Source organism: Eublepharis macularius, chromosome 4 (assembly GCF_028583425.1).
Source record: "Eublepharis macularius isolate TG4126 chromosome 4, MPM_Emac_v1.0, whole genome shotgun sequence".
NCBI classification, from domain to species: Eukaryota; Metazoa; Chordata; class Lepidosauria; order Squamata; family Eublepharidae; genus Eublepharis; species Eublepharis macularius.
Window position 1 is genome coordinate 41572433 of NC_072793.1, and position 24955 is coordinate 41597387.

At 40.7% G+C, this 24955-nt stretch overlaps 1 protein-coding gene across 1 annotated transcript in view; it reads left to right on the plus strand.

Moving 5' to 3' along the window:
- The window catches only part of STX8 (syntaxin 8), a 111892-nt gene that overhangs the window by 22803 nt on the left and 64134 nt on the right, over positions 1–24955 (plus strand). The window contains exon 6 of the mRNA XM_054975318.1: positions 524–616. Within this exon, the coding sequence (XP_054831293.1) occupies positions 524–616 (93 nt within the window). The remainder of the gene's footprint in view (positions 1–523; positions 617–24955) is intronic.

Consider the following 24955-nt stretch of genomic DNA (forward strand, 5'->3'; position numbering starts at 1 on the left):
AGACCTAGGGAGAGATTTATATTGTTGCTGTGTTTACTTGTAACTCCCTCTGCCAAGAGTTGGATTATCTCTTCCATGAATGCCACATTTGCACTTGGCTTGAAACACTTTGGATTCCTTGGTGCTTGCATCACCTATTTGTCTCTTAGTCATGTAAAACCTTCCTTAGAAAATCAAAAGGCTTAATCAGGGATGGCTGAGCGTGCCAGAAAACCCAGCGCTTTAGGATTGAGGATCAGCTGTACTTTCAGTTTCTGAAGGGTTTGGGACTTAACGAAAGTTTCTCAGAAAGAAACTACCCAGCGCTACCCATTCTGCATTTGTCCTGGCTTCTTAGAATGGGACTGTATGGAATTCATTATCCCTGGGATCAATACATTTTGCCACTTTGAATGCAGGCCTTATACTTTTGCTCAGCTTATGTGGGGTATTCTTTCTGCCCTGACACTATGTGGGATGCTTTCTGGGATAGTATTAAGGATGGGATTTGATTGATTAATATTTTCTGTTTGTTTCTGTCTAGAGCAGGATGCCGGTCTTGATGCTCTCTCGTCAATCTTGTCTCGACAAAAACAGATGGGGCAGGAGATTGGGAATGAATTGGAGGAACAGAATGGTAAGTCCAGTAGAGGAATAAATCTTACATGTTGACTTCATTGGAAAAAAAACAGAAGCATGCAACAGTTATTTAGGAAATACCAAGTTAGAACTGTGAGTAAATGTCTTTTATTAAGAGTTTTAGTGCTTTTATGTCTGTGATATGTTTACCAGATACTTAAATCTTCTTGAGAAAAATGGACTGTGAATGAAGTAACATAAATAATAAAGTACTCCAGTGTAAAGCTTATCAGAGCAAGTCTTCCTAACTCAAGAAAGCTGTAAGTGGGCCACTCCAGTTTTAACTGAACCAAGATAACGATGAATTCACTGTCAGAATTCATTCTTGTCCTAGCCATAGAGTCTAGGAAAACACTGGAAAAGGGAAATGACTTTCAGGTCACTAAGAGACCAACCACAGAGAATGTGAAATCCTGCCAGCAAAAAAGGAAGAAAATTGTTTTGTTGCTCATCTCCACCCCCTCATAGTTTCGGATTCAACAATAATTGCTGCTGATTGAAGAGATTTCTGGCAGCTCGCTTTCTCCTCTCCCTGTGAGCTAAAAATCCCTCCCCTTTCCATTCTGTTAGCAGAAATTTACCTTTGGATCCAACTCAATATGTATTAGCATATGACTCAATAAAATGGCCTGGATGTCAATCCACTGTAAGTTCTCTGTGCTTCCTATAGCCATCCTTGTCTCCATTTATTAAAAAAACAACCCATGTTACTCTGACAGGGATTATCAAGAGGGAGGAAAACAGAAAGCCGGATCCACAATTGACTTCCAGAATAAAGTCTAGCATCTGTGCCACTGTGGAGTGCTGCCTTTCACTTTTAGAATGTGAAGTATAAATGGTAAGCTGCTTGGCAGCAGTACTTCAAGCACCTGCTATACATATATTGTCCTTTTCATTCAAGGAGGCAACTGTATGGGTGAAAGTGGAGGGACCTTGTCCTTACCAAAAGACCTTTTCTAAGCGAAGGTGGAGATTCAAGCAGCAACTGTAGTGGCGAATTGCTATTATATGGTTTTCTTATTCCCTTACAAACCAATAGATGGCAGCAGAGGACAGCAAAGAACCTCTTCCCTTAGCTTTTCCGGCAATTTGTGCCCAGTATTCTAAGCAAGATCAGCCCTGGTTAGTTCTTGGGATGAGAGACCACTGAGAAAGTCCAGGGTTGCTATGTGGAGGAAGGCAGTGGCGAACCGCCTCTGTTAGTCTCTTGCATTGAAAACCCTATGGGCTTTTAATAGAAATATACATGCGCACACACACAGAGACAGACAAATCTGCTTAAGCTACTTATCAAGATGGGAAAGCTCTTTTATCTTCTGCCTTTCATCACATGCTTAGTAAGGAACCCCATTTCTGCCCCCTAGCTTCTTTTCTTTGCTCCTCCACTTAACCTGTGACCATTTCTCAATCCTTCCCAGCTTTCTTCCCTTCCAACATATGATGGCCTTCTTGGCTCTTTCCTCTCTGTCTGGCAACCCTTCCATAAAGCTCCCTTCTGAGTCAGGTTAGCAGGAGCAGTGTTCAGAAACTCCAGAGGAACTCAGTGGAACTGGGTCTCCCTGTTTGGGTAACACTCTCCAAAGAGAGGGTAGAATGCTGCTTATCATCAAGGGATAGTTGTTGAGGAAAAAAAGTTCGCATTAATATGTCCTTGTTGGAATGACATTTTAAATGGTGCAGAAGTCACATAATAGGATCATACTTACAGCAACAGACAGTACATGCTGTACAGAATTGTATAGTCCACAGTCCCTACCTCTTTTTGAACCATTTTTTTCATTACGGCCCTGTTCCCAATATAAAAAAGTCCTCCTGAACAATTCGGTTTTGCATCGTTTGTGGGATTCCAAAAGAGTGGGAACCTTTCCAGCCTCACCAAGCAGGCAGTTCCATAAGGTTAGGGTGACCACAGAGAGTGTGGATGTATGGGCACTTGTTGATTTTGCCTGTTTGCAGGGTGGTACCTGAGAAGCCTCTGTTCAGATGAGTGAAGCTGCTGTGTGGAGTGTAGGGAGAGAGGCAGTCCTGCAGAGATGAGGGAACAAGGCCGTGAAGGCCTAATAACTTGAATTGAGCCAGGTAATGGATGGACAGCTGGGAGAAGTGACTGCAGAATTAGAATAATATCTGTTGTTGTTATAAACGGATTAAGAACTTTTATAGTGTTTTAATTTATTTTTATGGATAATTGTGTGTAATTATGTTTATTGTGTTTTGAGTGATGTAATCTGCCCTGAGCCCACTTGTGGGGAGGGCTGTTAGAAATCACATACATACATACATACATACATACATACATACATACATACATACATACATACATACATAAATGCAGTCTGCCTAGATCCTGATAATAACTGAGCAGTGCCATTCTGCCCCAGCTGGAGTCTCTGAGTTGAATTCAAGGAGAGACCTGTATAGAGTGAGTTACAGTAGTGTAGTCTTGATGCTAATGTGGATAATGGATTCAGCTGGCCAGATCAGCCGTGTGAAGGTGGAAGGACCATCTTCTGAGCTAGACTGAGTTGGAAGAAAGTGTTTTCTGCAGCTGCATTAACTTGCTTCTCCAGTAGTAATATTGGATTCAGTTAAACCTCTAAGCCAGGATTCCCCAACGTGATGCCTACGTTAAATATAAGGGAAATAAGGATTTTTTTTTCATGTTTTTAAGAAGAGGAGTAGAAATAGGTTAGAATCTTCTATAGCACTTTATCTTAATACTCTTAAAGGTTATGACAATTAGTTACATTAAGTAATTATTATTGTTAATAATTATTGTTAATAATTGTTATTGTTAAGAAAAGGAAAGGATAAAATGGAGCAATAACAAAATAAGTTTTTTATTCTATTTTTTTACTAAAATAACAAGTAGAAATAGGTTTGAATTTTGCATGTATTGTTTATTTGGAAAAATATATACTAAACAGGATTAATTATTATTCCAATTACTATTACTATTCTAATATCCATAAAGATATAATTATAGATATCTATTATAAAGAATAGATATCTATACTATCTATAAAGTTTATGATTTTTGTACTCTGTATTTTAACAATCCTTGTAGCACACAGCTTTATATTTACCTTGCTGTCCCCTTTCCCCCTCTTTCTTTTCTGTACTCTCTTTTTGCTTTAATAAAATAAAAAATATATTACAAAAAAGAAAAAAATATTTTAATAAACTGGTAAAAATACAACTAACAACAGCTTGGGATGGTCCTGGATGTGCCAGGCTGGCTCAATCAGAGCCACAAGCGGTCCCTGTCTGCACCGGGTGGACGTCTCTTTTCCTTCTGGCAACAACAGGCTCCTGGAGGCAGGTGTTCTGATAGTGCCTCAGCTCAGAGGAGACTGGGGCTGAGCCGCCGTTTCCTTACAACACAGGCCTGTAAGTCTCTCTCCCCTCTGTGCTTTACATACAAAACAAAGAGCATAGGGAATAGGTGTGTGGCCTGTGAACACCACATATAGATAACTCAGCATTTTAACAGACACTTTTACTGAGTCAATACAGGGATAACTGGTGTTCTGCAAGGTGGCAGCAGAGGACAGCAAAGAATGCTTAGCACTCCAGGGTTTCTTCATTGCTTAATGGATGAGCATCAGGGAAGCTTTTCCTTCTTTCTTCATGGAGCAGGGAGATACCAATAACGCCCTCTCTAACTTTTCTTCTGACCCCCTGCCCCAGCTTGTCTGAGATCATTTTTTTTTACCCATTCCATTTTTATTCACTTACCTTTTCCCATGAAGTAACTGATTTCCCAGTACCTTCCCCTTAGGTATGTAACCCTGGAATGTATTTGAATATACCCAAGCTGTTTTGGATCAGTTTAGGAATATCCGAAATAACCCCAAATGCTCCTGAAATTCTGGGAGTAATGAAAACTTATCTCCTGGAATTTCTGAAATGCTTTAGTTTCAGGGAGGTGTAGAGTAGGGCAGAGAGAGAGGAAGGTGGCTTGCCAAACAGGGACTCTTAACAAGGATTTTCAAGGTACTCTTAACAGCTGATACTAACAGCTAGTAGTCCCATAGATGGGAGGCCAGATCTACCTCCATTAGAACTAATGGGGCCATTATTTCCTATGGCTGCTAGAGGGGCCAGGCTGATTTATAGCGAATAATGGTATTATTGCCAATAGCAGGTAGACCTGGCCTCTGATCACCTGCCCATCATCTGTTAGGTGGGGCTTCTAGTTCCTTTAAAATATAAAAGAATGGGAGATGTTAAATAACAGCTGTTTGGTGAAGCCAGCTTCCTCCCCTCCCTGCTCCTGCTGCCTTGGGGGGTGGATGGGTGGCAAAAATGATCTTGAATTTTTGGGACCTCCCAAAAGTATCTCCCCAAATCCTGAAATGGTAACAAAGGCCTGGAACCTTTGGGATCACAAAAAGCATGCCCTCCCCAAAACGGGCCCCCAAAATTAACATGCAAAATTTCAAGTGCATACTCCTCCTTGAAACACAACTTTTGACTTGGCGTAGTTTTTAGAATTGTTCATATTGGGCTTTCGCTCGTCTTCTTCTGTCAGTATATGTCACCTTTCCTTTGTAGTTTGAATGATCACCTCTGCAGCTTGTGATCAGAAGGCAAGCATTTTGTTTCATTTGCAGCAAACGATTTTAATTTAACCAGCAGCACATTCCTGTGAAGCGTTGCTCCAGTCTGAGCCCATTGAAACCAGTTGTCTTTGCCTGGAGTGACTCTTCATATAGGATTGCACTGTAATTTGATTTTGTATTAATGGTGTCTGAAAACGCTTTTTAAAAACCCTGAATCACACTGATGGATAGATTTGGTGAAGCATGTTGTATTACTCACTTAATTGATGAAATAACCCTGTGGGAGCAATCTGTAGCTTTTCCAGCTTTTTTGTTTCTTACTGTATGGAAGGCCAAAGTGAGAACTTTGAAGTGCTGCCAGCTGTGTGGCCTGTACAGAGATTTGGCCCCTCTGGTGTGTTACGGAAGAGGGGCTGCATGAATATCTAGCTGCTGAGAAGACAGGAGCTTTTATACTTGCCAGCAAGAAAGCCTGAAACATGCCTCTTGCCTGAGCAAGTTTTAAGAACTGCCGTTGCCTACCAGCAGTTGGACAGATTTTATGGAGTCTTCTCCTTTCCCACCCCAAGGCAGTTTTTCCCTATTTCCAATGTGTGTATTTAGTCTTGCAAATAACTCCGCAAAAGTTACAAGCCCCTTTCAAAAGTTTCACTAGCAAGGTGAGTTTTAGAAACCACTTTTTAAAAGGTAGAGCTTACAAAATCCAGGTTTTAAATATCTGTTTTGAGATTACAAAAGTCTGTTTTATAAAAAAGAAAGCCAAAGGGGTGGGGAAATATTAGGATCCCCCCCCCCCCCGCCCCAGTTTTTATCTTGATAGATTTTCAAAAAAAACAGAAAGGGACATACAGAAAATTGCATAGAAAGCTTTAATTACTGGTTTCTCTTTACAGAGTCTAACCTCCCAATGCTTTATTTATGTATTGTCTCATGGGCACTTATTCACTGCAAAACTGTGCAGGACTTTACAGGGGAACATCTATGTGTAATTGGAGTCTCTGAATAGTGTTTTACCAAGTGGCCATAAACAATCTTACGTAGCTCTCAAATACTATACAAAAGCAGTTTCCTCTTAAGGTGTATGTAGGGTACAGCTTCAGCAAATGGAAATACCTAGTTAGAGTTCACTTTCTCCATGATTCAGCTTCAGGTGAAAAAAGAGGTAAATAAAGGTGAGCCGCACTTGCAGCATTCAGACTGACTCCTCTTCTTAATTTATAGTCTTCTGATCAGGCACAAGCAAGATGCGGAGCTTTTTGTAAAATTGCTGCTGCTAAAAGTAACACTATAACTGTTTAGCGTTCACTAAATGCAGAACAGACCGTGTTTAGGATGTGAACACATATTTAGAAGGGCAAAACTCATACTACTACTGGGGAATGTTCTGCAGATCCAGAGTTTCTAGTTCCTTGCTACCTGTGTTCATGGGGGCAGTTTCTAGTTGATAGGGGAAACTGGGCTTCCTGTTCATTACACGCTTGTCTGTTAATTTTGGTCCGCTGACTTTGTGGTACAGCCAGATAGAAGACGGTTGTTCTGCTTGTCTGTGGTATATCCCATCTTAGATGTGATTGTGGCCGTTAGATGGGGGACTTCGTGAGCATCTTTGAAGTGGGTGAGATGTGCAAGTGATTTAAAATGGAGGAGCAGTGGGCAAGAGAACAGTGTCGGACTGTTCTCCCCCTGCCACTTTTGATCAAGACACTGCTTCTTTCTCCCTTGCCTCTCTCACTCGCTAGGTTTTTTTCAGCGCCTAAGAGAAACAAGTTGATGGGTTGTTTCGGGAACAAGCACAACAGGAGTAGGGACTTGGCACCCCTCTGCTGCCCACTGCTCCTTCGCTTTACAGCTGTGTGGCAAGACCTGTGTGTTGAGGCAGGTTATACAGCGGTAACAACTAGTTAGGGCCTTTGTTGAGTGTAGTAGGGCTGTTTGGACTCCCCTCCCCTCCTGAAGTTCAGTGGGGTAGAGATTAGATATTCATGTGCTACCTCTCCCCTCCCTGATTTACCTCTGCCCCTTTTGGCTTGTGGAAGTGAGCACCAAAACAAAGCGATCGCACAGACTGGGAATCTGTTCCGTTAAGCACATTCAAAACATCCAGCACTGTTCAAGGGAATGTATGAAGAAGCAAGGCCTGCAGCAGAGATGACTGGGGGCACGGACAGCAACATCTCATGTTTACACAATATTGATGGTAAGGAACTAGTATGAAGGAAATAGGTAGTGTAGTTTAGTTAAGACTTCTGTTACGAATTTGTGAAGGTGGCAAGGGAAATGCCGTAAGTGCTCATTGAGATGTATGTTGCCTGTTTTTATGAAACTGTGGCTGTGAAAGCAAAAGGCTAACGTACTTTCTGTGGCATTTCACAATATACATGTGCTCTTGGGGAATGTCTGCTCGTTGCAGAGCTAATGCATAGTTGCAAATGGCAAGACAGAGGTGCCTCTTTTTTAAACTGACATTCCTTAATTAATTTGTTAATTATCCCTCTGCTGGGGGTTTCCCCCCACAAAGGAACTGTGCAAATGTCAGCTCTTTTGTGCCTGTATCTTAACTTGCATGTCAAAGGCTAAGAGTTTACGATGTGTTGAGAGCTGTGGAGTTGCATCCTTGTGATCTCATTGAAGTGGCTTTTGACCATTCTGAGTGCTTTTTCCAAGAGGATGTGTAACCAAATCCCAACCTGGGCAATTGCAACACAGACAATGAGGGAAGCTTGCATCCTTGGGCAGCCTTGTGCCATGAGGTGTTACTGGAACTATTTGGGTACTTGGACTTCAGCAACCACAAAAGCCGTGAGTCATTAGGTTACACTCTGTCACTTACAGTAATTCAGGATGGTAAAGATGTTTGAATGTAATATCTAAGAAGTAAAACCTCAAGTTGGACACTCTTAAATTGTAGTATGTATTTTGTAATAGGAAATACTTTGGATAATGCATATTCCGGTGTCTGAGACATCATTGGTTGCTGGTATTAATCTTGTGCCCAAAGAGTCTTTACTGCTGTTGCCCAGTGTTTCTAAAATGTCATTTCTCCTTAGGGGGCGGCTAATTTCTTACAAGGTTGATTTGTAGGGTTACTTATTTCTTCTGCAAATCTTTATTATTTTAGCATTCACTTGGTATTTTCCCTTCTGTTAAATGGATTACTGCTTCCCTACCCCGAATAGAAGAGTTCTGACTAAAGGTACTAAAGTCTGGAGCTGTCTGGAGTAATAGATGGATGGATAGACTGGATTGCTTGGAGTGAACATCAGTCGCCGTGTTGGGCTGCGTACAGGCCAACAAAGTTTTTCCCAGGATGAAAGACAAATGTTGCTGATTCTTGTCCCACATGATCAATCCTTGTGCAAAAGGAATTGAAAACAAATACTCAAGGTAATGTGCTGGTACGTCAACAAGAGTAGATTCTGGAAGTGGTATCGTGGAGGTGTGGCAGGATTCCAGGTTTCCATTGGATTCAGGAGGGTAAAGATGCTTTCCTCGTGCACAATTTTGCTTCCCGAGCTAGGTGCCCCAAGAGTGGCAGGCAAGCAGTTTGGAAGGCAATCTACTGATGCTTGCCAGTTGTTACTTGAAAAAGCAGATTGAGTTGCTTCTTTGTGGCAAGATCTGTTTGTGCAAGCTATTTTGTGGAACACTTGTGATCAGGGCTTTTTTTCTGGGAAAAGAGGTGGTGGAACTCAGTGGGTTGCCCTCAGAGAAAATGGTCACATGGCTGGTGGCCCCGCCCCCTGATCTCCAGACAGAGGGGGGTTTAGATGGCCCTCTAAACTCCCCTCTGTCTGGAGATCAGGGGGAGGGGCCACCAGCCATGTGACCATTTTCAAGAGGTTCCGGAACTCTGTTCCCCCGCGTTCCCCCTGAAAAAAAACCCTGCTTGTGATACCTACCCAGTGTCTTATTTTTAAGAATACGCATAAACTTCCACAAACTCAGACAGCTGGACTTTGAGACTGAGATGAGCTTGAAGTATCTGGTTTTCAGATTAGATGAAGGCATTGGGTATTCTTTATGACTTAGCAATAAACCCAGCCCATCACATAGTTTAGATTGGGGAATTTGTAACACTAGGGGAAAGGATTAGTTTGGATTTTAAACTCTTATAACTTGGTTGAGCCATGAATGCTATTCCGTGTTTCTGAACTGTGGCTGTCCAGGTGTTACTGTCCCTGTCTCTCCCCCCCCCCCCCCCGAGCTAACAGAGAAGATTTAGAATAACATTGGGTTGGATCCAACCTGTTTTTCTGCTGGTGAAAAGGGGAGAAGAGGGATCCATTTGACTACTGGAAAGGATGTGCTTGGGATCATGGGATCTGCACAGATGAAAGGCAGGTGTAATTGGCTGGTGTAAAGAGGGGAATTAGGTGAGATTGAGTGAAAAAGCTGGCTGAATCCAAGCTTTTACATTTGAGTTTCTGTGGACCTAAACATTTCTTAGAGTATATTTAAAGAATTCTGATATTTTAATCAGGCCCAAATAAAATTGAATGCTCTAAACGGGGGTTCAAAACAAGTTGCTGGTTTAAATTCATCAGTACTCTATGGCCTCTTCCTACCAAAAACACGTTCAATAAGGGAAAAATAATTATTCCTCAGCTGCATCCTGTAAAATGCTTTATATAGCAACTATGGTTATTGACATTAGCGAGAGATTTGTTTTTGGAAGTAGAGGAAAGCTTTGAATGGTTCCTGTTAATAGTAATTACAGAGGGAAAGGAAAGTTAGTCACTGTAAAAAGGAAAAAAACCAGTTTCCTTGCAACAAATTCAGTCAAGGTGCTGCCATGATGTTTTGTTGTATGTGTTTGCCAGGGCTAAAAGCATCAGTTAGAAATTCTACTTAGAATTAATTGTTTGATTGCAGATCTTTAAATGGAGCCTTTCATTTAGATTTTAATCCACTGTTAAAAACATCTAGTGTACGTTATATTGTAGTGAGTAACCTCTTCTAGATTTAGGCCATAAGGTTAAGCTGTCTTCTAATAGTGAATGTGTTTTCCAAGGCAAGGTGGTAACTTTTGGTTTTAAACTTCCTGGTGGTGGTGGAGAGTGCCCTCAAGTCATAGCTGATTTATGGCCACCCCTGGTGGGGTTTTCAAGGCAGGAGACTAACAGAGGTGGTTTTCCATTGCCTGCCTCTGTAACCCTGGTCTTCTTTGGAGGTCTCCCATCCAATTACTAACCAAAGTCGACCCTGCTTAGCTTCTGAGATCTGACGAGATCCTACTAATGTTTAAGAAAGCCATGCTGTAATATTCTATTTTTTAAAAAATAAAAATACGATTCTAGTAAGTCCACTGGTTGTCAAATACAAGTTTTTGTATTAGAGAAAGTGTAGTGTAGTAAATAGAAAGAGCTGAGAAGTCCCTGGTTCAAGTCTCATTTCATCTAGAAATTTACTATGTGGCCTTGGATGAGCTGCTTTCAGCCTCTGTCTCCTCATCTCTAATGTGGGGGTGACAGTATTGGCCTGCCTTACAGAACTGTGCCCTCACCTGGATAGCCCAGGCAAGCCTGATCTCATCAGATCACAGGTAAGTCAGGTATGACTTGACGGCACTCTCCACCACACAGAATTGTTCTAGGGATAACATTTGTATTGTTCCATGTTGTCAAATCAACATATGTAATACGGGTTTGGAGAGAAGGCAGCATAGTCTAGCCCAATCTCATCAGATCTCAGAAGTCATCCCGACTTGCACAGAAAACTATGCAAGACAGAAGCACAGCCACCACGACTATATGGACTCCCTAAAATTCATAAGGATTCAGTTCCACTTCAACCCATCGTGAGTGCCATTGGTTCACCGACATATGAATTAGCTAAACATCTGGCCAATTTTCTACAGGACCACATTGGAAAAACCACATCTTACATCAAAGATTCAGCACATTTCATCAACAAAATCAGTTCTCTGAAACTCAATCCACAGGACATACTCATCCGTTTTGATGTTGTATTCCTGTTTACTAAGGTTCCGGTAAAAGACACCATCGTACTTATTAATCAGATTTTTCCAGAGGATGTAACAGCCTTATTCCACCATTGTCTGACAACCAGTTACTTCCAATGGGATAACGAATTCTATGAACAGATGGATGGGGTGGCCATGGGAAGCCCTCTCAGCTCAGTTATAGCAAACTTCTACATGGAACATTTTGAAAAAACAGCTCTAGAATCAGCACCCCACAAACCTACAGTCTGGTTCCGGTTCTTGGATGATACCTTTATCATTTGGAGCCATGGTGAGGAAGAATTGATGGAGTTTTTAAACCACCTCAAAGAGGGTAAACTCCCATTTCTAGATACCTTGGTCATCCGCAAAGCAAACTTTCAGTTACCAACTCACCCGGATCGGTACTTACACAGAAACTCCAATCACCACCCTCGACAGAAAAGAGGCGTAATAAAAACATTAGTAGACCATGCAAGATGGATATGTGAACCGCACTTTCTCAACGAGGAAATTAATCATCTAAACCATGCACTTCAAGCAAATGGCTACTCCAGAAATGAAATCAGAAGAGCGAGTAAACCAAGGATACATCAAACAACTAAGGAAAAACAGTCTCCCACAGGAAAAGTGTTTTTGCCATATATCAAAGGAATCACTGATCACATGGGAAAGCTTATGAAAAAACACAGCCTACAAACAGTATTCAGACCCACCAGAAAAATACAACAGATGCTACAATCAGCAAAAGACAGTAGAGACCCCCTCACATCTGCAGGAGTATGCCGCATACCCTGCAGCTGAGGACAAGTTTACATTGGGACCACACAGCGTAGCATCCAGACAAGAATAAAAGAACATGAAAGACACTGCAGACTTGGCCAACCTGAAAAATCAGCAGTGGCTGAACATAGCCTAACTCAAACAGAATACAGTATCCAGGGCACTAAAATACTGTACAATACTTCCAACTACTTTGTCAGATTGCACAGGGAAGCCATTGAAATTCATAAGCATGGTTTCCAGTCCTGAAAAACACCAGGCTAACAAAATACTCTTCATCTTACAATAGCCCTGCATATAAGATTAGTATATCAAACACCAATCCATATGCAAAAGAACCTCCTCATGATACAGTGAAGCATTAGCATTCCATTAGCATTCCACATCCTGGGAAACTCTTACAGGACGATGCAACCCAAACCCACCTTCCTGAGTAGATATAAATTACCTGCTAACATCTTCTCCACAGTTTGACACTGAGAGATCTCTGTCTTTCGGTGCTACACCTCTGAAGATGCCAGCCACAGCTGCTGGCGAAACGTCAGGAACTACAATGCCAAGACCATGGCTTTACAGCCCGGAAAATCCACAACAACCATTGTTCTCCGGCCATGAAAGCCTTCGACAATATGTAGATCTTGGAAGCTTAGCAGAGTCGTTACTTGGATGGGTAACCACTGAGGAAGACTCTGCAGAGGAAGGCAATGGCAAACTACTACTGCTTCTCACTTGCCTTGAAAGTCCCTTGCTGGGGTCACCATAAGTCGACTGCAACTTCACGGCACACACACGCACACATGCACACACACACACAGTATACTGGTCTAGTTAAAAATCTTTTCCTCACAGTGAGTAGAACAATGGGTGGGGAAGAAGAAGCTAATTTCCAATCCCACAGTCAAAATACATTGCCCAAAATACAAGAGAGAGGAGCAGGTTCAAGGGACAAAGTATGTATCTTCTCCAATATGTGCTTCCCCAGTTTGGAGAAGTCTCAGTTTGGCTATATAAGCAGTTCAAGAATTTTAGCTTTTAACTGAATGGTGAAGGGTGAGCCGCAGACAGCCCCAGTAAGAAAGAACTCTCTGCCTATGTCTAAAAAGATGGCAATGATACAACAAAATTGTCACTGGTTAGTTTAATCATCTCCCATTCTGCCAACAGAGTAAGTTGAAGGAAAATATGACAGTGGATCATCAGCACTTTAGAAATAATAAACAGTAATTTGTAATAGTGTCGTGCTTAAGACACGTAAACATCTCAGTTCTCTGAATTTAACCCGTTTTGGGGCAGGTCAGCCTTGCAAAGTAAATTCTTGAGCTGTACCATATACTATATTGACAAGCTGGATACACCTATCTTTAGGTGTAGTGGAATGAAGAGCAGATTTGCTCCATTGAAGATGTGATCAGTTTCATGCAAAGAGTCAACCAGGCAATAAACACCTAAGTCTTGTGAGTTATTTGCCATCAAGTCCCTTCTAACTTATAGTGACCCTATGAATTAACAGCCTCCAAAATATCCTATCATTAACAGCCTTCGCGCAGGTCTTGCAAACTAGAAACTGTGGCCTCCTTTATTGAGTCAATCTGTTTCATGTTGGTTCTTCCTCTTTTCCTGCTGCTTTCAACTTTTTATAGCATTATTGTCTTTTCCAGGGAACCTTGTCTTCTTACAATGTGACCAATGTACATAGCCTCAGTTTAGTTACTTTAGGTTGGAAGGGGAAATGCAGGCTTGATTTGTATTGTCGAAGGCTTTCATGGCCGGGGAACGATGGTTGTTGTGGGTTTTCCGGGCTGTATTGCCATTGTCTTGTCATTGTAGTTCCTGACGTTTCGCCAGCAGCTGTGGTTGGCATCTTCAGAGGTGTAGCACCAAAAAAAAAAAAATTTGTTCTTGAACCCACTTATTTGTCTTTTTGGCAGTCCACGGTATCCATAAAACTCTTCTCCGTCACTGCATTTCAAATGAATCCATCTTTGTCTTAGTGGTTTAATAATAAGGCAGTAGATTCCTTCCATTACTGAGATCCACCCCCCTGAGAGCATACAGATTGTGCTAGAGATGGTGTTCATGTGTCTTGCTGTACACGATCCTTTCCCAACAACAAAATGTACACAAGATGTGCATCTGTTCAGAAATGGTAATGGTGTGAATGAGCCACAGGATAGGTAGGAAACCTCAGCAGGCACCACCAGGTTATTTTATTCTCCAGGGGCATACTCAGTGTGAGTGAATGCTAATTAATTGCTCCTGACAATTAACTGGAAAAGATAATTTTACCAATCTGGTTGCTAACTTTTATTAGGCTGGTCACAGTTTTGGGCTGATACTGAACTATAACCCGTGATGATTTCTTATAAAATGTCATCTAGGATCTTGTTGAAGTTGCCCATATACTACCAATATAAGTAAGCAAAAAAGGGACCCTGTTTTTGCAGTGCAACCAGGAATTCCCTGTGATTTATATTAGAAATAGAAATAGTTGTGTTGAGTGAACAGCCGTTTCATGCAAACTTAATTTGTTGGTCACCACCTACCCTCCCCATATAATCCTTCATCTTTTCCCTTAATTAGTGGACGTTATTTGGAATAAAATGCTTTGAGGAGGAGACCTTTTTTATTTTCCTTGCTTTTTATATTCTTCATAAATTATTTATCTTCTGTTTTATAGGCTCACTTTGGAACGAGGATGTCATATTGACCAAAGCTGTTGATTTGTCAAATCTATTATCCTGTCATTTTCAGCTGTACAAGACTCCTTTGTTTCCATTTCCTTTAAAAGCTCCATGGCCAACTGAGCATTGGGGATGACTAAGGAGGAGAATGTTAGTTCAAAGAAAAGTTTGAAAAGCCAGCCTTGTTATATAGAATGCATTGTTTACCAGCTCATTTTAATTGTTGTTTGTGTAAACTTTAGCTTTGGCCAACTGGCATTTCTGGAAAATAGTTGCCAGTCTTTTTACCTACTGGCATGATAGGAAAATGTATATATGCAACTTCATTTGGCGCTAGGGAGTACATTACGTTTGATTGCTGTCATCTGCAGATTGAAAGCTAATGCTTGATTAACTGACCTTTAGAATATGATACAAAAGCAAAAACCTCTTTTCCACTTTTCATTTGCATTACCTTTTGTGTGGATTCTTCATTATGTGCTAAGCTGCAGTACTGGCAGCCCAAGCTCTGCTCATGACCTGAGTTCGATCCTGGTGGAAGCCGGGTTCAGGTAGCTGGCTCAAGGTTGACTCAGCCTTCCATCCTTCCAAGGTTGGTAAAATGAGTACCCAGGTTCCTGGGGGTAAAGTGTAGATGACTGGGGGAGGCAATGGCAAACCACCCCGTAAAAAGTCTGCCAAGAAAACGTCGTGATGCGACGTCCTCCCATGGGTCAGTAATGACTCGGTGCTTGCACAGGGGACTGCCTTTACCTAATCAAAGACCTGTAGAAGCTATTGAACTCTCTCTCTTTTAAATTGGCCATAAATGTGCTATACCTGCCAGTTGATGCTGAGAGCTTCCTTGGGTTCTAGGAGCTAGTATTGTCTAACTCTGCAATGCTAAGGAGAAATACTCCAGTCTAAGCCCATTGGTTTCACTGGTCTTACGCTGGAGTAACCCTCCTTAGGATTGCACTGTAAGAGTTGTAAGTAGTCCTTGGAATGTAGTTTTTTGAAAACTACTATCTCATACACTAGACCCTTGGTGCCTGCTTATGAGGTTTCTATCTCTTTGTGTAAACTTCCTGAGCAAGTAGAACTGTAGCTTCTTGCAGCATTGTATTTCTAATCCAGTAAGTTTAGTTGCTTCTGTGGGTTAGGAAAATTGCTGTATCTGAGGGGTGTATTTTGTGAAGCTCATTTTGGACATTCTGGAAGAAGTACCAACTCTCTGGAATAGACAGTGTAATAATTGCAGATGGGAGACTGAATGGATGAAAATGGCCCCTAAGTAAATTCTTTCTCTAGTTTTCTCCATATGTGCAGGAAAGGGAGTCTCTTTGTGCATAGCAAGGAATAGCAAGGAAATGAGGCCAGCACATTGCAAAGCACTGCATTTTTCAGTTACTCCCAGTGGATGCTGCACAAGATGATTAATATTTTAATGTCTTTGTTCTCTCTGTTTTACTTTTAGCACTGGAGTATTTTAAATCACTTGGGAAGAAGAGGGCCTGTCTCTTCTCCACTTACATAAACAATTGGTGTTATTGGGGCTAAAAATAAAAATAATTTGGAGTTGGGTGGGTGGAAAGTAGGGGGAAGGAGACATCAAAAGTTCATTTTCCAGTGTTTAGGATATGAATTAGATTCATTTCTGCAACAGGGATTAGAATGGAGAAGGGTGTGTGTGAAGATGTGAAGACGGAAAGAATATGCTATACTTTCAAACAGATGTTTCAGTACTTTTTATCCATCCATGCCACGTGCATGGGGCTCATTTGTTAGAAGATGAAAAATGAATGACAGACCTCATACTGTCCCCTTTTCCCAGTTTACATATTCAGCTTTTAGTTCCTGGAGTAAGAGATGTAAACTTTCTGGAAATGTTAGCAGCATGGAAACCCTTTTTTCCCCAGGGAAAAAAGGACGTGAAAAAATTGAAGTATTTACTATAAGTGCCCACTGTCTATTAGAGAATGTGTGTATTACAGTTCAAGAAAGATGGCTACATATGCTGGAAAGCAGTAGAGAATAATACATTAATTTTATGCTAGATTTCAACCAGCATTCCTTAAGCAGGTTATATTAATACTTCCTATAGTGTAGACTTGCATTTTGAGGAAGTTCTGTGCTTAGCTCCTATGCAAGCGGATAGTGTCAGCGCTCCCTGAATATCTACACAGAAAACATCTTATGGGACCATGATCACAAGGATCCTGCTTGTTCCTGTAATCTGGGAAGGGGAGCCACAAATGGTCTGTTCTCTTAACCTCAGCAAGAAGAGGGTACTGAACCCTCTAGGAGATGGCTCCCTCTCAGAGCCTCATGGTGTATATGGATGGAGAACTTAAATTCTCTTTTATTTAGTAAGTCTGCAAAAGCAGTGCATTTTTGGTACCAAACATGGAATATAGGAGGTCCTTGAACTCTTAACACCCATTTCATGAAGATCGTTGTGATACCCTTTCACACTGCCACCTGCCATAAACCTCCCTATATAAGTTTGGGGTTTCACAGGCAGTTAAAGGCGTTAACAACGAGCCTTGACCCAAATCCACACTGGGTCCTCTCTCTCTTCTTTCCAGAGGCTCCACCAGACAGGTAGCCCATTCCCTATATTTACTTTCCCTCCCGCAGCTACTGCCCAGGGCTATTGGGGAAAGAGAGCTCAGTGTTTACTCCCTCTATACACTGCCACCATTTAATAAATCAGGTCCAGTTGTTGTGACCAGAATGCTTGGTGTTTGACTGTTTATTTTCCCTCAGCCAACAACTTTGAGCCAGCCAGGGTGAAAACAGAAACAAGAATAACTTTTATTTACAAGATTTATAATCCAGGAATGAATTAGTTAAACATATATATTGGTCTTAAGAAGTACATGTATAACCCACACTCTTATAACACTGAAAGTTTATAATATGTTTTAACGGGAGTAAACTGCCAGCTATTATCTCTGCTGCCTCTCTTCAGTAGCTTCCAAAATCTTCTCTCCCTCTTCCTAACTGCCTTAATGGATCTCAACTGTCGTCAGAGCTGGCATTCCACAAGATCTCATTGGCTGTTCCAAGGGAGAGGCAGAGCTGGAACTAGTCCTCCTGTCTGTCTTACCTATCAATGTTGAAGTTCATTAATTCTCTTAGGATTTTTGGAATCTATATATATAAAGACAAGTGTCCTGACTGACTCATCAAACTCTTGGACCTAGAACCATGACATTTGGGGAGAACATTACTTTCATGATGTAAACACCCGCTAAGAAGGGATTTTAAGAAATTTGCTCCCTGAGGGGGTAAAATGTGTTTTCCCAAAGGGATCCATCTTCCCTGTGTGGCTGGCAGGCTACTGCCTGCTTGTGTTCCCATCCACTGCCAGCTTTGCCACTGTTCCCTGATTGGGCCAGCCTTTCAAGGTCATTTGCATATGCAGGCTGATTGGGGCTCACAACATTCCACACATCATTCCCTCCCCCCAGAGACAGGTGGAATGCAAAGGTCATTTGCATATGCGGCCTGATTGGTCCTCACCCCCCACCCCTGGAGCCACCACAAGGTAGTTTGGGGGGGGTGTTGATGTTTAAAGGGCACCGCCACTGCTTGCAAGCAGTGGTGGGGCCCTTTAAACAAGCCCCAAAGCTTTCTGAAGCATTTCCGAATGCTTTGGAAAGCTTTGCTTCGGTATTCCGAAGCTTTCCGGATCAGGTCCGCTTCGGATTTTTTTACCCGAAGCAGATCCCGAAGTGCACAGCCCTTGTTCTAACTGAACTAGCAGTGTCCATACTATAAATTTATATAACAAGCATTTATTGGTGATGATTTATTTATTTATTTATTTATTTGACTTATTTCCCCTACCTTCCTGCAAGCGGGTTCAGGGAGGCTTCCAAAAATATTTCAATAAATACAATAAAAACATTAAAACCACTTAATCCAGATAAAAAGGCAAATGCAAATTGACATAAAAATTGCTGTTCAAAAACCTCCATTGAGCATCATGGTTAAGCAGTTCAAGCATTTGTATATGAGGCCATTGTGTGATAATATCTATGAGGGCAAAAATTTCCCTTTTGGGAATTATTATCTTCCTTTTAAAAATCAAAACACTTTAAAAAGTTCTGAAATAAAAACAAAATGTTGGGTTTCAGAATATTACAATTTAAATGCTTTAGGTTCATCCTGCATTGTGCAGCGGGTTCGACTAGAAGGTCTGTATGGCCTCTTCCAACTCTGTGTTTCTGTGAAATGCTTCAGAATGTTTTCTTCCATTTTATATTTGAAAGGAACTTGTAACAATAGGTGGTGGTAGACACTTGTTTGAATGTGGTGGTATAGATCTGGTGAAAATGGGTTCAGTTGCTGGCTGTTCTCTTTTACCAAATTCGTTTATTTGTGTGTTCTCTTGCCATTGTCAATGTGTCTTCCTGTTTTTTTAAAAAATGTTACCTTTCATAACAGGACCAGATTGCCATTTTATACTTAAAGGCATGATGCCTGGCTTGACTTGCTTCATCCTAGAAGTTTTTAAAAAATTATGAAATTGCCCAAATTAATGATTCACCTAAGTATATGCAATTATCTATGAAAGAATGAATCATTTTGCAAGAGGTAGTTATTTTCACCCTGCAGCTGCTTCCAATTAATGTCTGTCACTGCTGGAATAGCTGAAATACTGTTTGAGAGAAGTTGAAATACTATAACCCTACTGTTTTGGTCCTTCCACACATTCTGTTGGACTCCTGGCCTACTTAAAATTATTCACAAATCATAGGTCAGGGACATGAGAACTGTAAGTAGGTTTCTGGGTTGCCCATGGTGGGATTCAGTACAGCATCATCAATTGTATGTGGTATTTGCTTCCCCCATGAATGATTAGAACTCATAGATTGAAACAAAATTCTAGCAGTTGAGTCCTTTATCTAGCTTTGGACAACATGGTTGTACTCGAAAGTTGTGTCTGATTACCTTCAGGTTGGGACTGAGAAATAGGAGAGCGCTTGATGGATGAAAATGTTGTGAGACTGACACTTAGGTAACCGAACATGCTTCATTAGCCAAGCACCGCTAGGAAAAGCAGGTAACTTATTAATTAATAGAGGATGTTTAAACCTGACCATATTGGACTGGATCTACGAGTCTCTCTTTCCATAGATTCCTGATGCTAAAAGCAGCCAGTTCTTATTGAATGCATCTTGCACCACGTTAGGTCTTTTCCTGCTTTACCTAGTTAACTGGTGGAGGTCCTGGCTGACGTGGCAGAAAATTGGGTTGAACTTGGTTTGTGTTCTGGGAAACTGCAGTAACCATTCATAGGCTGCCTTGTCAGATCAGCTCATGATTTCATGGGCACCACAACATCTATAGGCTGGCCAAGGCTGTGTTGGGCACACTATAAAGGACACACTAGGTTTGTCCTAGGTTTTCTGTATCGTGCCCAGTGGAGTTCTGACAGTCTTGTTAGTAGGATGAAATTAAGACCAATGTCATGGTCAGATAATTATCTGCTGAAACTTTGGATGGATCCCATACCCTCTTTCTTCAAAGCTATAGGGAACCAGTAACAAAATTCCCATGTGTATCCAATTGAATTCAAGAATGTGCTGGGGAATTTTAAGAATATAAATGGATATACTAGTTTTGTTTGCCACACTAGCGTTGTTTGCCTTTTATTGATGGCTTTCTGCTTATGATTTGGAAGATTAGAGATGAACATGATTTAGAGTATGGTCAAGGGATTTTTTCTTGTGTTACTGTCAAAAATCCTATCAAACAAACAAAAAAAGTTTTCTAAAAGAAATACCTTTTTCCATCCTAATGTGAACATCCTTCCTAAATAATCATAAAGAATTGAACCAAACAAATCCTGCTAGCTAATCAGATGTTGAGGTGTAATAAATATATGATCTTCTCTTGTCCTGGAGTGAGTACATAAAAGGTAAGAAGTCTTATGCTGACATTTAAATCTTACATGCACTAATTGACTGGGACTGTACTGGTCCATTCCAGTGGTGATTTCACTTAACTTTTTTGGACTTAATGTTTTTCTAAATTCTCTCCTGACCACTTCTCTTCACCCCCGCCCCCCCGGTCTCTCTCTCTCACACACACACACACTATATGCGTACCATATTTTGCACAATGACATGTGCAGGTTGCATTGATATAGCTTATGTGTGTAGGTTTATAAACAAACTTTTAAGTCCCAGAGAGTAAACATCAAGTAGAATAGGTGTACTATGAAGCATATGTGGTGTAATCTTAAACCCTTAACACACAAAGGATTTGAATATCTATTGTGTTAAACTGTATACTTTTGGGAGCTGTAACAGAGAGCTCCCTTAAAATGATCTCATCTCTGAAAGCTTTTCCTACTTTTTGTTTTGGAGCAATTCAGACTTAATGCCACCTAGGGAAGTATTGTCATATTGTTATTTTTGGAAACAAGGTCAGCCAGTAATATGTGTAGTCTACATTAAGAATAATGGAGTGGAAGTTTACTGGGGGTTCACATGTCTCCCAATGTTCTTTTCTTTTAAAATTTCATTTTAATTTTATTAAGAAGAATACAGGGATGCAAAAAATTAAACAGAACGTAAATGGAGACTAGACTAAACTGTCACAATCATAAATACTCTAGATCAGTTAAATTTTCCATTGGCATTGCCCTGTTCAACTTCACACTGCAAGAAACTTTTCCTAGACTGAAAAAGTCAGTTTATCCATGGCATAACATCCTTCATTGTATGTTTTTGTAATTCTGTCACTGGTAATAAAGTTTGCTTAGTCAATAGTATTTATATTAATACTTGCTGTTGAGTATCCGTGTTCAGCTTTTACAGACTGTTACTGTTTAATCTGGATATTTGATTACCCTATTAACAAATAAGAATATTGCTTTTAAGTAGTTTTGCACTTTAGTATATATTGAGAAAGGTCCCATTAACATATGTGAATTTCCAGCGTAAATCATGCACATTCTATATTTTCTCCATCATTCTCAAAGCAGAACACCCTCTGTACATGTACAATATTTCTTTTTAAGTCTTCAGAACCAACATCTAGAATGTCCTCTAAATATAATAGCCGTGATGTTCTGAAAACTTCATTTTCAAATCCCTTTTCCATTTAAATTTATAACTGGTATCCCTTTCTTCTAAAGTAGTTGCATTGCAAACATTCTGGGGAGAAAAGATACCATTAGACACAAAAGCTGACTACTGATTTTTGAAAATCTATCAACTTTTCTTTATGTAGTTTTAAACTCAAAATTTCTCAGGGAAACTCTTGTAAATACTGGAAAAGCCAGATGGGTTCAAAGTAAGTTTTTTGTCTTGCAAAAATGAAAAGTTTTTAAAAATCTTATATATAATTAGAAATTCTGGTCATATTTTCTAACAGTTATCAGAATTACTGAAGTCACTTGCTGCTTGAAGTTCTTTACTAAATATGATAAAGGTCAAAACGTGAGATACCCAGAGATAATTTTTGTTTGACTACGATCTGGGAGGCCCAGGTTCAAATCCCTACTCTGCCATGAAAGCTTGCTGGGTGACCTTGGCCCAGTCTCACACTCTCAGCCTAACCTACCTCACAGGGTTGTTGGTGAGAAAATGGAGGAGAGGAGAACGACGCGAGTTGTTTTGGGTCCCCTTTGGGAGAAGGGTGGGGTATAAATAAAGTAAATAATATATTAGGTGTTATCAGCATCTCATTTCTTCTTACCATTAACGCAATCCTTTTTCTCAAATAGTCCTTTCTTCAGGTTTCAGTTCTGTAGACAAGTGTTTCTTCTGCTCGTAGTTAAGGGTAAACAGGACTCTGAACACTGCTGTCTAGAACTGTGAATCTGGTGGGTGGGGGCAGTGAGTGTAAAGATAATGCCATCTTGCATTCATAGTTAGTGAGCAGGCCAGTTTCTCTCTGTATTGCCTTCCGAAGCAGCAGTCGAAAATCCTGTATGGATGCATGCAACCATCAGGAATTGTTGAGCACAAACAGGACTAATTGCAAGAAGAGCTTCACTCTTGAATGTAGCTGAATGTTCTTTCAAGGCTACCTGGTATGTAGGGCGCACTGAGGTACCTCGTCTTGTATGGAAGACTTTCTAACCAAACAAGAAAGAGGATGAAAAATGGAATCTGAAAACTTTACTGGAAAGGGAATATATGCACAGGCTCTTAACTTGTTCTGAACCCTCCTAATCCCTGACTCTTGGCACCAAGCTAGATGAGAGCTGTGATTATGGATCAGGGATTCCTTGGTCACATTAACCTCCATCCACAGAGAAAACACTGTGCTCCTTCCCTGTTGTGTTAAGGAATGCTTTCCTTATTATGGAATTGGAAACTCATTGTGTAGCATCTCTCAGTCACATTAGAAAAAGTACAGATAGAAATGAAAAATGAAGTTGGGAACTCTGATATAATGTGTTGATTTCTGCACTAAACTTCCATTTCAGAAGAACCCGAATTTTTTAGCTAAATAAGCATAGGCAGGTAAATTAATTTTGTAGAATATATGGGTTTATGTGCCAGAATTTAAACATTTTTTGAGTGGCTGAGAATACAGCTTTGGGTCCTGTTGAAGGAGAAGAGATGATGATAGAATCCAGAGATTACATGACACTTCTGGTTTAACTACATCTGGCATTTCCGCCCCCCCCCCCCATATAATAACCATAAAGACTGATTTTGTGGGGTGGGGGGTACAAATGCTACCAAATTCTGTTCTAAATGTTTCCTAATGTGTATTGCATAGCATGAATGCAGCTGTGTAAATGTCTATCTCCCTTGTTTTGGGAGAAGAGTGAAAACTGATTGACCTAATCTGGCCTGATGTGGATAAAAGCAGCTTTTAAGACTTCACTTTTCATTTGTACAAGGTCTGGGATGAATAATCAGTAATTCTTTATCCACATAACACAGGTAGTCTCTGCTGTCAAAACTGGGCTCTACAGCACTTTCCTTAATGTGTCTCCCCCCCCCCCCCGCCCCCCTAGCCTGTCTAGCATTTGTTTATGGAAGTCTAAAGTCTGTAGTGAAAATGTTGAGTAGCACTTCTCCCTTTTTCCCAGGGAGAGTGTCTTGGAAGATGCATCAGGCTCAACATGACCTCAGAACTAACTTGCTTAATCACAAGTTTGCAAAGGGGAGAGAGCTTGTTGCGCCACCTGTACCGCACTGTTCCCTTTTGGTATGTTAATCGGTAATTAATCTTGATTTTTGTGGGGTTTAGAAGTTTTACTCTTGGCACATATGCAGAACCAATTATATCGTAAATCACCCGCATTTCAGCAGATGTCATTTGGATTGTTCCCCACTGCATGGAGCACTACTAGTAAAACATTTGGGGTCAGGAACTTGGATTCCTGAACCACTGTATTCAAGGAAACCCATTTATTGTTCTGTCTCGATAGAAAATATTCGTTTCTCTTAGACTTATATCATGTTGGCAGCCAATCAAGGAAAGTAATAATTGCATTTATGCAATTTGGCGGGTGAGGTTGTGGGTGCATTAATCTGTCTTAATGAATTAAGACCACTGCCCTCTTTTCACCCCCCCTCCCGCTATGAATGTGGTGAATTTCTAAGCGTACACTATTTTAAATTCATTTTCAAATAAGAATTATGCTTTGTACACTCAAATGGAGTGTTTGACCTGTGCCTCTTGTATTGTAAAATTGCTAAATGCATTTTTGTATTTGCATCTGTAAAAGGATTTAACGAGATTTGCCATGGATCACATAAAACAACATTCATCTCAAATAATCCTGAGTGTTCTACTAGAGGTTTTTGGTACCTTTTCTGATGGTGATTTGTCCTGTGAAATGTGGATGATGATTAGAAACATGATCATTTAAAAGAATCTTTCATCCACAACACTAAATTAGGTCTGTGTGGACTGGAAGGAGAAACAGTCACAGCATGTCTTGTCCTGGTAGCACATATTGGCAGTTTTCTCGTTGTAATCACTTCAATTGCATGCTGAATGCATTGTGCAGACTTTAATCGTATCTCCAGGTTGATCAGGAAGCATGCCAATTAGTCTGAATATGCAGAAGTACTTAAAAGAGCATCCAGCATATGGAGAAATTGCTTTTACGCTTGCCAGAATCAAGGGTGTGGGCTCTTTCATCTTGCCGCCTGCTCAGTCTATTTATTACAGACCCTACTGATGCATCTGTTCCAGTGCTGGATGGAACATGAATGTAGAACCCTCCATTATAGTGACGATTCTTGAAGAGTGAAATAACCTCACTCGCACATCCCAAGCTCTTCAGTTCCCTGGGTAAATTTGGAGGCTGTGCCCAGACTTAGTGCAAAGTGTATAATTCCAAATTCTGCAGTAAAGAGCGACCCCAATTACATTTC